General features: G+C 38.0%; 1 protein-coding gene across 2 annotated transcripts in view; it reads left to right on the forward strand.

Moving 5' to 3' along the window:
* The window catches only part of GABRA1 (gamma-aminobutyric acid type A receptor subunit alpha1), a 203,158-nt gene extending 190,109 nt beyond the window's left edge, over nucleotides 1-13,049 (forward strand). For both annotated transcript variants that reach the window (XM_075856303.1, XM_075856304.1), the window contains exon 10: nucleotides 9,859-13,049. In XM_075856303.1, the coding sequence (XP_075712418.1) occupies nucleotides 9,859-10,164 (306 nt within the window). In that variant the 3' untranslated portion in view covers nucleotides 10,165-13,049. The remainder of the gene's footprint in view (nucleotides 1-9,858) is intronic.
* The last annotated feature ends 239 nt before the right edge of the window (nucleotides 13,050-13,288 follow it).

The following is a 13,288-nucleotide window of genomic DNA, read 5'->3' on the forward strand; positions in this document are numbered from 1 at the left end:
AAGATAGACACATTTTGGCCTCTGCTGTTTCTTGTGTATAGGGGTTGGGTGGCATAAACCAGCGCAAGATGGGACACTTATTTTATTTTATGGCCCCTTTCCTCTATAGATATGCCACTGAAATGGTGTTCAGGTTATTTGCAAAGGGTACCCACTTGATCAGCTGACCTTGTATCATTTATAAATCAGTACTATAGAACCTTGGCTTACCAGCGATTCATTAGAGAATATTCGATTCAATGCTAAGATAAATAACGTCCCAATCAGAACAGTGTATTTTTCCAGTCTGAGAAAATTGCTAATGGGCAATATCAGTAGCTGGATTCTGTTTCTAGATATATGTGTACATTTGGGATGAAACAATTTAACCCTTTTTCTTTTAGACTGTGTTCACACATGCCATTTTTGCTTTGGCTACTGCTGTCTTTTGAAAAAATAAAAATGCAATTAAACACAAAAAATTTAATTAAAATAAAAACAGCAAAATGACACATGCGACTGAAGCCTTTTTATAGCAGAAGAGACTGACATATTATATATTTCGAGAAGTTGTAACTTGATAAATCTTCCAATTCTAATCATATCTTTACTTTAAGTATCATGTAGAGATATAAGGAAACTGTATTATATTTCCTATAGTTGCCCCTTAAGTTCATGGCCTGTAGTATGAGGCACACGCCACAGTCTAAGACACGTGCACCATGTATTGTCATTCGTGCACTTTTGCGATTGATAGATCTTAATGTTAAATCACACATTATCACCACTAATGTAATACTTTGGGGGAGCACACGTAATTGTATGTGAACACTGTTTAATGTACCAGCGATTTCACACGGGCACATGAATCAGCATGTACACATGCGATGGAGGAGACCTGGACGAATACGAAGAAAACATTAGGGAACTTCATACAATGCAGTTACACAATATCAGCTTGCTTACTAGAGGTCAAAATCGACAAAATACTTTGTCATGTAGGGATGGTTTAATGTGTCAAGAAAAAAACATTCTTCTTTTTTGTAATAATAATTATTATAGTGGTAACGATGATGAAGATAATTATAAGTAGTAGTCATTTTTGAAAGGCAACCTGCTCCTATTATAGATGGGATTGCCATTCTGCCTGCTCTTCAGAGGTAAAATACAACATTGACTACCAAGATTAAAGGAACATTGCCACCCAGTGGCTTTATCTGAATTGAAATGTACCTCAAGACGCATAGAGACTTTTAGTTCATTTAAAACATTTGTTTTAAGTAAATTACAATTTAAGCAGGACGTCTCTATAGAGGATTATTATAATTATAGTCAGGAGAAGTGTAAAACTGATGTAATCTATTATTAATAAAAGGGACTTTATAGCATATTTTAGAATAGTATATAGTAATGTAATCCAATATATAATATTCCATAGTACATACGCTTGGGCATAGCAGATTGCAGACGTTATCAGTCATCCTGACTTTAGACATCATTGTTTTGTGATGACCATTAATATCTCAATTATCCCAAACTTTTAACAAGTATTTTTATAAGACCAACCATTTAGGCTCTGTCCACACTTTAATGGCCATTTTAATGGCTTTGAAATATCAGTTTTTCCAAATCAATCCCAATGAATCCTGGTGGACCTTGGTGGCTTAAGGCTGCAGTCACAGATAATGTAATTTCTGTAGCAAAAAGATCAGCTGTGAAAATTTACACTGTGTTTTCCCATGGGAGGAAACAAAATCGGCAACAAATATAAATGTGTCAACCCTTACTTTTGCTTGAATTTGGCTAAAGACTCCAACTTCCCATGAAATAATTTCAATACAATATCGTGACATGCTAGTGAAAACGTTGACAGGCTGCAATGCACAACACAACCACGGGGTGGCCACACATATAGCATAGACATCGCAAAATCATGTTGTATTATTAATTATTTTTTTAAATCTGGTCATCTTGCGCCACACATCTCAGGATATGTTGCGATAAGAGGAAAGATAAGGATAGATTTATCTGTACATGGTTTACATTTCTGTGCAGAATTTTTTTGCTGCAGAAAATATTTTTACAGTGTTTCCCTTATATGTTGCAGAATTTTATCATAGACTTCAATGCTATGTAAATTTCTGCATGAAATCCGCACCACAAATCTGCAGCAAATACACCGTAAGATCCGCAACCATAATTTCACTGCTGAATTAATGCTGCAGATTTTGGGGTATATTTCTGAGCCATGTGTAAATCCACCTTTATGGAAAGTATCAGGTTTCTTTTCATATAAACTTCAATAAAATATTTCGTATTCCATATACAGTATTTTCTTGATTAAGACTTTCTGCACACATTGCATATTTGGTGCGGAACTTCCGTGCGGATTTTTCTGCAGAAATTTTGCGGCGTATAAGGGCATGGCCAGACGTGGCGGAATTGCTGTGGATTTCCGCTGCGGACAGTCAGCAGTGGAATTCTCCTGCGGCCGTTTTTTACATTTGTTTCAATACATTTTTAGGGAAGGTAGTTCAGACGTTGCGGAAAACTCCGCTGCGGACCATAGGCTGCAGTGCGGAATTTTCCCTCCGCCTCATGCACTGACTGTTGCGGAGAAGAAGCGGAATTTCACTGCGGATTTCAGCGTTTGCAATGCAAAAACTGAAATCTGTGGAACGTCCGCTGTCTTTTCGGCAACGTCTAATTACCTGTCAAATATGCAAATGTTGGTGCAGATTCGTTGCGTAATTACCCCAAATCTGCACCAACATTTGCAGCGGAAAACCTCCGCCACGTCTGGCCGTGCCCTTAAAGTAGCAGCAGAGTGGATGAGATTTAAGCAAATCTCATCCACACACTGCAGAAAAAATCTGCAGAAAAGACGTCAGTAAATTGACAAAGAGTGCAAATTCTGAATCTGCAGCATGTCAATTTCTGCAGTGAAAATACAGATGCTAAATCCTTAACTACTGCTCAATGTGTGCACTGGCCTTCATCAAAAATGTACTGTATAAGCAGTATGAAATATTTTATTTAAGTTTGTATGGACGGAGATCTGACGGGCCCCAAAAGTTACCTTATAAGTAGTATAACTACATTTTTCTATGAGCAATATGCTAATATTAGATTTCTGGAGAGACATTTTAGTTGATCTTGGGTGCGGATTCTGAATCTGTGGCATATGAATTTATGTTACGAAAATACTGAAGAATTTCCTTCATGGAAAATCCGGACGAAAAATCCTCAGCTAATGTTTAATGTGTTCAGTGGCCTTAATCACCAATATGCTGTATATGCAGTATGAAATATTTGATTACATTCCTCTTCTTCATATTTATATTGTAACCAAATTTTATTTAAAAGGTTTGGTCCAGATACCATGCGCAGTATTAGGGCTGCAATACATTTCATTTAAAGCAGAATTCTCTATTAAAATATATTGAAGACTTCACCATCATCTAATGAGAGGTACACACAAACTGATCAAATATTTGCCCAATTACATAATGATCATTTCTTGCCATAATTGCTTTTCACATTCACTTAAAATCGTTCAGTCTAATAAAATCTACAAAAATGTCACAATCTGTCAGATTATCTCAAATTTATTGTATATGATTTTCGATGGCAAAAGTCAGTGATGAAATAACCATGTTTGTACTGCAATCATCCGAGTCATTAACAAATGGAAAACAATCTCTTATTGATTGACATAGGGAGTAAGTTTGTTTTACTTTTAATCAATACGTCAATATTTAATTATAAAAATGTATTTGTAATCATTCAGATTAACAACAGGTGATAAATTATTGAAATCATTGATTGATTTGATGACAAATTTTTCCCATGTTATATTGTTTATTATTGCTGATGTCATTTTTATTATTATTATTATTATTATTATTATTATTATTTTAACTGGCATGTACACTAAATATTGAAAAAATCTAGTACTGTGCAAAAGTTTTAGGCAGTCGTGGAAAAATGCTTTTCAAAGTAAGAATTCTTTCAAAAATAGATGTGTTAATAGTTTTTTTTTTCAATTAACATTAACATAATATAAAGTTAATGAACAGTAAAGAAATCTAAATCAAATCAATATTTGGTGTGACCACCCTTTTGCCTACAAAACAGCATCAATTCTTCTAGGTACACTTGCACACAGCTTTTGAAGGAACTCGGCAGGGAGGTTGTTCCAAACATCTTGGAGAACTAACCATAGAACTTTTGTGGATGTAGGCTTCCTCAAATCCTTCTATCTCTTCATGTAATCCCAGACAGACTTGATGATCTTGAGATCAGAGCTCTGTGGGGGCCATATCATCACTTCCAGCCTTCTTCTTTACACTGAAGATAGTTCTTAACCACTTAACGACATCCAACTTACTTTTACGTTGTTGTAGTTAAGTACTTAACGCAACACAAAGTATAGGTACGTTGTGTTGCTGGTTCGGGCTCAGAAACTGATTACAGCTGACATCCTGCTGCAACGCCAGGACTGGAGCTAGCTTCTGATATGGCCAATTAACCCCTTAAATGCAGTGCGCAAAAGCTGCATCTTTGGGGTTTACTGGCAGATCAGCACCCCGCGATGCGATCGTGGGATTCCGATGGCTGCTTTGGCAGACTGGAGGCCTAACAATGGCTTCCTGTCTGCGAAGTAGGGAATCCTGTTATGTCCCACCCAGAGGTGGGGCCTAAAAGGCTTCCAGCCGCAGAAAGAAGATCAGAAGCTGAGCCTGCAACATCAGCCGCGGGTGTCAGCTGTATGTTACAGCAGACACCCTGCTGTAATGGAAGGGAATGTAGCTAGCTGCGATCCCTGCCATTAACCCCTTAGATGTCATGGTCAAAAGCGATTGAGGCATCATAGTGGTTTGTAATCGATCGGCATCGCTGCAATGTAACTGTGGGGGTGCCGATCGTTGCTTTGGCAACTGGAGGCCTAACAATGGCCTCCTGGTCTGCCACATATGGAAGCCCATTGGGACCTGCCCGGAGTTGAGACCTAATTTGCTTTCTGTCATAACTGACAGCTCTAATCCATTGCACTACGTGGATATTGCAATGTACTAGAGTAAAGATCAGAAGTGCTGGCCTTCAAGGCCCCTAGTGGGATGAAAAAAAAGTGTAAAAATAAAAGTTTAAAAAAACAAAAAACTGCCTTTATTTCCTACAATAAATTAAAACGTTAAAAAAAATACAAATATTTGGTATCACCGCATCCGTAACGACCCAACCTATAAAACTATAATGTTATTTTACCCGCATGGTAAACACCGAAAAAAATAAAACTAAACAAAAATTTCAGAATAGCTATTTTTTGGTCACCACCCCTCCCAAAATAAAGAACACAAATTCACCAAAAAGTCACATATTAAAAATAAAAGCATTCCAAAGTTATTACCACATAATGTGTCACATATCAGGTTTAAAAAAAATGGCTTGGTCCATTAGGCGAAAACAGGCTGTGTCCTTAAGGGGTTAATGACATTGGCTGTCTGTTTGAGGTCGTTATCCTGCTACAGAATAAATTTGGGGCCAATCAGACGCCTCCTTGATGGTATTGCATGATGGATAAGTATCTGCCTGTATTTCTCAGCACTGAAGACACCATTAATCCTGACCAAATTTCCAACTCCATTTACTGAAATGCAGTCCCAAACTTGCAGGGAACCTCCACCATCCTTCACTGTTGCCTGCAGACACTCATTATTGTACCACTCTCCAGCCCTTTGGCGAACAAACTGGCTTCTGTTACAGCCAAATATTTCAAATTTTGACTCTTCTTCCATGAAGACCACTTCTGGCAAGACTTCTGTGAATAGAAGATGGGTGTACCTGGCTCCCACTGTTTTTTTGCCAGTTCTGAGCTGATGGCACTGCTGGACATCTTACAATTTTGAAGTGAAATAAGCATGATGTGTCTTTGCTGTGCTGCACTTAGATTTCTTGGCCGACCACTGCGTCTATGGTCCTCAACATTGCCCATTTCTTTGTGCTTATTTAAAAAAGATTGAACAGCGCATCTTATCTTGAAACCCCAGTCTGCTTTGAAATCCTTGCCTGGGAGAGAACTTGCTGATGCAGTATAACTACTGTCACGATCCTGGGTTATCTTGACCCACTAGGCGACTCCGCTGTAGCGGAGTGGTAGCTGGCCAAATAACAGTCTATATAAGTCTATGCAATGTCTTTACCACAAGAGTACCTGTAAGAGTCCAGACAGACACGAGGTGTATCAGAGGCTTTGGCACGGATGGAACTTGACGTGGCAGATGACACCAGTCGTGGCAGAAGTCACCAGAAATGGCAGATGATACTAGATGTTGCAGATGACACCAGATATGGTGGATGATACCAGATGTGGCAGATGACACACTTGACTTCCACTAAAAGCTTAGGCTCAGGAAACAAATACGGCAACAAGATACAGGAAGCAGGATACAGGAATACTGGGAGCTGGAAACAACTAAGGGACCGTTTGCAATACGAACAACGCTCAGGCAATTAGTGGAAGGGTGGAGCCCTTTTTATATTCCAGGGTGATCTGTGGATTGGTTAGGGAACTTTTAATATTCGCAAGCGCTGGCCCATTAAGGCCGGGGACGAGCACGCATGCGCACCTTAGGAAACAGTCCAGAGCAGGACGGCTGCGTCTCTGAGGAGGAAGATTCTGGCAAGAAGCCAGGGGTGTGCAGTCTCGGCCGTCTGAAGGTGAGGAACAAAGGCCGTTACAACTACCCTATGTCTTGTTGCTGTGCTCAGTCTTGCCATGGCGAACCTGTGACATGAAACTGTCTTCCTCAACCTCACCCTTGCAGCTGAGTTTGGCTGTTCCTCACCTAGTTTTAAGCCTCCTACACAGCTGTTTCTGTTAAAGTTAATAACTACCTACATATGGAGCGGGCTGCACAGGCGGGTACTGTAGTGATAATGGGAGATTTTAATTTCCGGGATATTAATTGGTGTCATGGTTCGGCTTCAACTGCAAAGGGGAGACATTTCCTCAACCTGTTGCAGGAAAATTTTATGGGCCAGTTTGTGGAAGACCCGACTAGAGGTGAAGCTCTGTTGGATCTGGTCATTTCTAATAATGCAGATCTTGTTGGGAATGTCAATGTTCGTGAAAACCTCGGTAACAGTGATCATAATATAGTTACATTTTACCTATACTGTAAAAAACAAACGCAGGCTGGGAGGGCAAAAACATTTAATTTTAAGAAAGCCAATTTCCCCAGGATGAGGGCTGCAATTCAGGATATAGACTGGGAAGAACTAATGTCAAATAATGGAACAAATGATAAATGGGAGATTTTCAAATCTACTTTGAGTTATTATAGTGCAAAATTTATTCCTACAGGTAATAAGTATAAACGACTCAAATTAAACCCCACATGGCTTACACCTTCTGTGAAAGGGGCAATACATGACAAAAAAAGGGCATTTAAAAAATACAAATCTGAGGGTACAGCTGTAGCCTTTGTAAAATATAAAGAGCTTAATAAAATCTGTAAAAATGTAATAAAATTAGCAAAAATACAAAATGAAAGGCAGGTGGCCAAGGATAGTAAAACAAATCCTAAAAAATTCTTCAAGCATATAAATGCAAAAAAGCCAAGGTCTGAACATGTAGGACCCCTAGATAATGGTAATGGGGAGTTGATCACAGGGGATCAAGAGAAGGCAGAGTTACTAAATGGGTTCTTTAGCTCTGTATATACAACTGAAGAAAGAGCAGCTGATGTAGTCGGTGCCAGTGCTGTTAATATATCAGTTGATATACTGAATTGGATGAATGTAGATATGGTCCAAGCTAAATTAAATAAAATAAATGTGCACAAGGCTCCGGGACCAGATGGGTTACACCCTAGAATTCTTAAAGAGCTTAGTTCAGTTATTTCTGTCCCCCTTTTCATAATATTCAGAGAATCTCTAGTGACTGGTATAGTGCCTAGGGACTGGCGCAGGGCAAATGTGGTGCCTATTTTCAAAAAGGGCTCTAGGTCTTCCCCGGGTAATTATAGACCAGTAAGCTTAACATCAATTGTGGGGAAAATGTTTGAGGGGCTATTGAGGGACTATATACAGGATTATGTGACAATAAATAGCATTATAAGTGACAGCCAGCACGGTTTTACTAAGGACAGAAGTTGTCAAACTAACCTAATCTGTTTTTATGAAGAGGTGAGCAGAAGTCTAGACAGAGGGGCCGCTGTGGATTTAGTGTTTTTGGACTTTGCAAAGGCATTTGACACTGTCCCCCATAGACGCCTAATGGGTAAATTAAGGACTATAGGTTTAGAAAATATAGTTTGTAATTGGATTGAGAATTGGCTCAAGGACCGTATCCAGAGGGTTGTGGTCAATGATTCCTTCTCTGAATGGTCCCCGGTTATAAGTGGTGTACCCCAGGGTTCAGTGCTGGGACCACTATTATTCAACTTATTTATTAATGATATAGAGGAAGGGATTAATAGCACTATTTCTATTTTTGCAGATGACACCAAGCTATGTAATATAGTTCAGACTATGGAAGATGTTCATGAATTACAGGCAGATTTAAACAAACTAAGTGTTTGGGCGTCCACTTGGCAAATGAAGTTTAATGTAGATAAATGTAAAGTTATGCATCTTGGTACCAACAACCTGCATGCATCATATGTCCTAGGGGGCGCTACACTGGCGGATTCACTTGTTGAGAAGGATCTGGGTGTACTTGTAAATCATAAACTCAATAACAGCATGCAGTGTCAATCAGCTGCTTCAAAGGCCAGCAAGATATTGTCGTGTATTAAAAGAGGCATGGACTCGCGGGACAGAGATGTAATATTGCCACTTTACAAAGCATTAGTGAGGCCTCATCTAGAATATGCAGTTCAGTTCTGGGCTCCAGTTCATAGAAAGGATGCCCTGGAGTTGGAAAAAATACAAAGAAGAGCAACGAAGCTAATAAGGGGCATGGAGAATTTAAGTTATGAGGAAAGATTGAAAGAATTAAACCTATTTAGCCTTGAAAAAAGAAGACTAAGGGGGGACATGATTAACTTATATAAATATATTAATGGCACATACAAAAAATATGGTGAAATCCTGTTCCTTGTAAAACCCCCTCAAAAAACAAGGGGGCACTCCCTCCGTCTGGAGAAAAAAAGGTTCAAGCTGCAGAGGCGACAAGGCTTCTTTACAGTGAGAACTGTGAATTTATGGAATAGCCTACCGCAGGAGCTGGTCACAGCAGGGACAGTAGATGGCTTTAAAAAAGGGTTAGATAATTTCCTAGAACAAAAAAATATTAGCTCCTATGTGTAGAAATTTTTCCTTCCCTTTTCCCTTCCCTTGGTTGAACTTGATGGACATGTGTCTTTTTTCAGCCGTACTAACTATGTAACTATGAAAATGATGACCATTATCACCTGTTTGATATAATTGGTTAATCATACACCTGTCTATAATCCAAAAAAATCCATGACTTTGTGTAAGTGTACATAGAAGAATTGATGTTGTTTTAAAGGCAAAGGGTGGTCACACCAAATATTGATTTGATTTAGATTTATGTTCATTCACTTTGTATTTTGTTATTGATAAAAAAAACTAACACTTCTATTTTTTTAAAGCATTCTTACTTTGCAGCATTTTTCTGCAACTGCCTAAAACTTTTGCACAGTACTGTATATCATATTACTATAATATATTTCTGCATTTTTTTTTACTGTATGTGTGTATGTCTATACAGCGGGGGGGGGGGTGCTTCAAGATAATAAGATTGAAGATAGTGTCTTTACCTTCTCATGTTGTGCATTGTATGAATAAGGTATGTTTGAAAAAAAATAAAAAATGAATGGTGTACTGATGTGGCATTTTCTTTTTATCTAGCCTAAAAAAGTGAAGGATCCTCTTATAAAGAAGAACAACACATATGCGTCAGCAACAGCAAACTACCCACCTATTGCTCGAGACCCTGGTCTGGCAACCATTGCTAAAAGTGCAACCATAGACCCAAAAGATATTGAACCAAAGCCAAAGCCTGCAGAACCCAAGAAGACATTCAACAGTGTTAGCAAAATTGATCGACTATCAAGAATAGCATTTCCACTACTTTTTGGGATCTTTAACTTGGTCTACTGGGCAACATATCTTAATCGGGAGCCAGCGATCAAACCATCAGCACCACCTCAATAACCCATCAAATCATATATCCATGTTCTGTCTTTTGCACTGGGAATTGCTTCCAGTATCTAACACGGAATAATTCCTATTTGCCATATTGCCTCTGTCTTAAGGAAATTGAAGGTTTGCTTATGAAACATAGTTAAAATACAAAAACTAGAGGAGGCCTATGCTTCATGCCAAGGTTCAAATGTGTTGGGTGTAAAGTACTAGAGGTATCTTGTTTCTTAAACGGGAAATGCGAAACTAGATCTCGAGTTTGTCAGATAAACGGATGGTAAAATACATAGCAGTTACAGAGCTGTCCTGTTCACCATATCTACCATTCATAGTTTGCAGGGATATATATTAAATAGTTGGCTACTGACAGTGTGATACTGTAAATAATGGTACTTCATGTGATAACCATTACTGTATGACCACAAATAGAATTTAGGTTCAAAGCAAATTTTTACTATAGACTAGTTAACGGGTTAGGAAGGTTTCCGGATTGTATTGGAAATGCTGTTCACCATAATTCTCTTACAAACTATAGAATGAAGATGATTGTGGATTTCCAATACAGAAGTGTTAGTCAACCCTTGCTATAGATATTAGTCAATGTTTCATGCTTTCAAATGCTTCTTAGACCATAACCATTAAGCCTTGCATTTAAAATGATGAAATACAAAAAAATATAAATAAAAAATAAAAATAAAGTTCAAATAGAAGCATTCCCTTTGAAAAACAAATCATCCAATATCTATTTATCTTAGAACTGGTAATATGAACATTTTATTATATTAGGTCATTGGATATAGTCTAAGTTCTCTTAAAATCTGCACCCTTAAAACATTAGGGTGCTATTGTATGTGAATAGTATGTAGGAAACTATTTCACTTTGAATGGTTCATTATTGCTGAGCATTGCCACTGGAGATTTCTTCTGGAGTCTGTCTTATAGATTTTTATTAATTTACTTTATTATACAAATGTCATGAGTAAAGACTTTTACTACATAGGTGTGTTTAAAAACTAAAATGAAACAAAGCACAGAATACAAATTTGCAGAGCTAACATGATATGAAAAACATACTTTGACCAGCGGCTTACACAAAAATCATATCAACCCATAGCAAGACTGAGAATGAGCTCCACCCCCAATAAAACGTTCCGTCAAATGTAATATTTTATAATTATTATATTTTATTATGGATAAACAACATGTTACATGATAAAATTCTGGCTGCATGCAGCCACCACTAGAGGGAGCTAACTGTGTATGGATTTATACAGCTAGCATTAAACTCAAAAAGGAGCTATAAAATCTTTATGAAATAAGGTGGCGGATGTGAGTAGTTCAGGTCCTGTTTCCTCACACCACGCCCCATAGCAATTGTGTAGTCTGCCTCTATGGTGGCCATAGATAGATATATAAGAATTTGATTTTGATTTTTGCCTACATGATTAAAAATACAAATATTATCAAGATCACCATTTTAATAAAGTGTATATAATTCAAACTAATGATTAATGCATTCACGAACATTTTGCCACATCTGAAAGCACTTAACATTAAGGGGATGTTAATTTTTACCTTTACATTTTTTTCAGGATTTGCAATTCTTTGGTTTTACAGTTAGTGATATTTGAGAAATTTGTATATTTAAATGTTTTTAGTATGTTTCATACCACAATTATTTTATGTGATCATGTGCAGATTGATTCCATGGGGTTGGGCGAGGGTGAGTAAATATAACAACTTGTTTTATTCCCCTTAATGATCATTGTTATCACTATTATTAACACCAGCGTGGAAATAATGAATGCAAGGAAGATCCCTTTTGTTAAGGTACAGCTGTAATTTTTTGTTAATATGGCAGGATAATTTTTGTCTGAAATATATATGTCAGAGCCCTCTGCAAGGAGCCCATATGGCAGTGCACATAGGTTGTATGGCTCCAAATTAAAGAGCCGTACAGTCTCCTTGTGCTGCCATATAGCTTCCGTGTGCTGTCATATAGCCTCTGTGTGTTGTCGCACAAGCTTCATCTTAAGCCAGATGTACAGAGATATTATCCTTTAGATGTAGTGCTTTTTTTTTTTCTGTTGAATTTGAATTAAATCTGATAGAAAAAATTCTGTATGCTCCCATATAAAAATGGAGGCAATGAATGTACACTAGAGGCCTCATGGACCTCCATGGCAGCACTTATTATTTGTGTAGAATAACTGAACTTTAAATATCCTATAATTATTGCTCAGTTTTAGTACTATACTACATTATATTCAGCCTTAGAGAACTTTAGCTTTGATGTATGTGTATAAATACTAACACATTTTTTATTGTAAAATGACAAAGCAGCACCTAGAGAAGCTTATTGTACAGTCCCAGAGATGTGTTGTATACATTTCTAGAAAAAAACGTATTTATGTACATATTATATTCTCATGAATGTAAAGTTTAGCTTAAAGGCTATTTTGTATTGCTCTAGTGCATCTTGCTTAAAACATCCAGCACTTTTTTTGTATACCGCAACTAAGCAGACCTTTGTGCCACATCATATTCGTGCATCCTGTTGTTGTTGTTGTTGTTGTTGTTGTCTTGTTTTTTAACATACAGTACTTTTAAAAACAGGACGCTCATTCTGTTGCATCCTAATGCCATTAACTTTTGCATTTTTTGACAGGACAGAAAAATGTGGTAGGCTCTTGAAAACAGGATGGACAAACCTGATAGGAACTGGGTCTAACTACATTATATCTGCCCCCTCTTCTACTGTCTAAAGGTGCAGTCACATGCAGAAGGTTTTGTTGCAGAAGTTTTCTGTGACTGAAAATCAGCTCAATGCACCGGCTGCATTCAGATTAAGGGTATGTGCACACACACTAATTACGTCCGTAATTGACGGACGTATTTCGGCCGCAAGTCCCGGACCGAACACAGTGCAGGGAGCCGGGCTCCTAGCATCATAGTTATGTACGATGCTAGGAGTCCCTGCCTCGCTGCAGGACAACTCTGCCGTACTGTAATCATGTTTTCAGTACGAGACAGTTGTCCTGCAGCGAGGCAGGGACTCCTAGCATCGTACATAAGTATGATGCTAGGAGCCCGGCTCCCTGCACTGTGTTCGGTCCGGTACTTGCGGCCGAAATAC

This window comes from Rhinoderma darwinii, chromosome 3 (assembly GCF_050947455.1).
Source record: "Rhinoderma darwinii isolate aRhiDar2 chromosome 3, aRhiDar2.hap1, whole genome shotgun sequence".
Classification (NCBI taxonomy): Eukaryota; Metazoa; Chordata; class Amphibia; order Anura; family Rhinodermatidae; genus Rhinoderma; species Rhinoderma darwinii.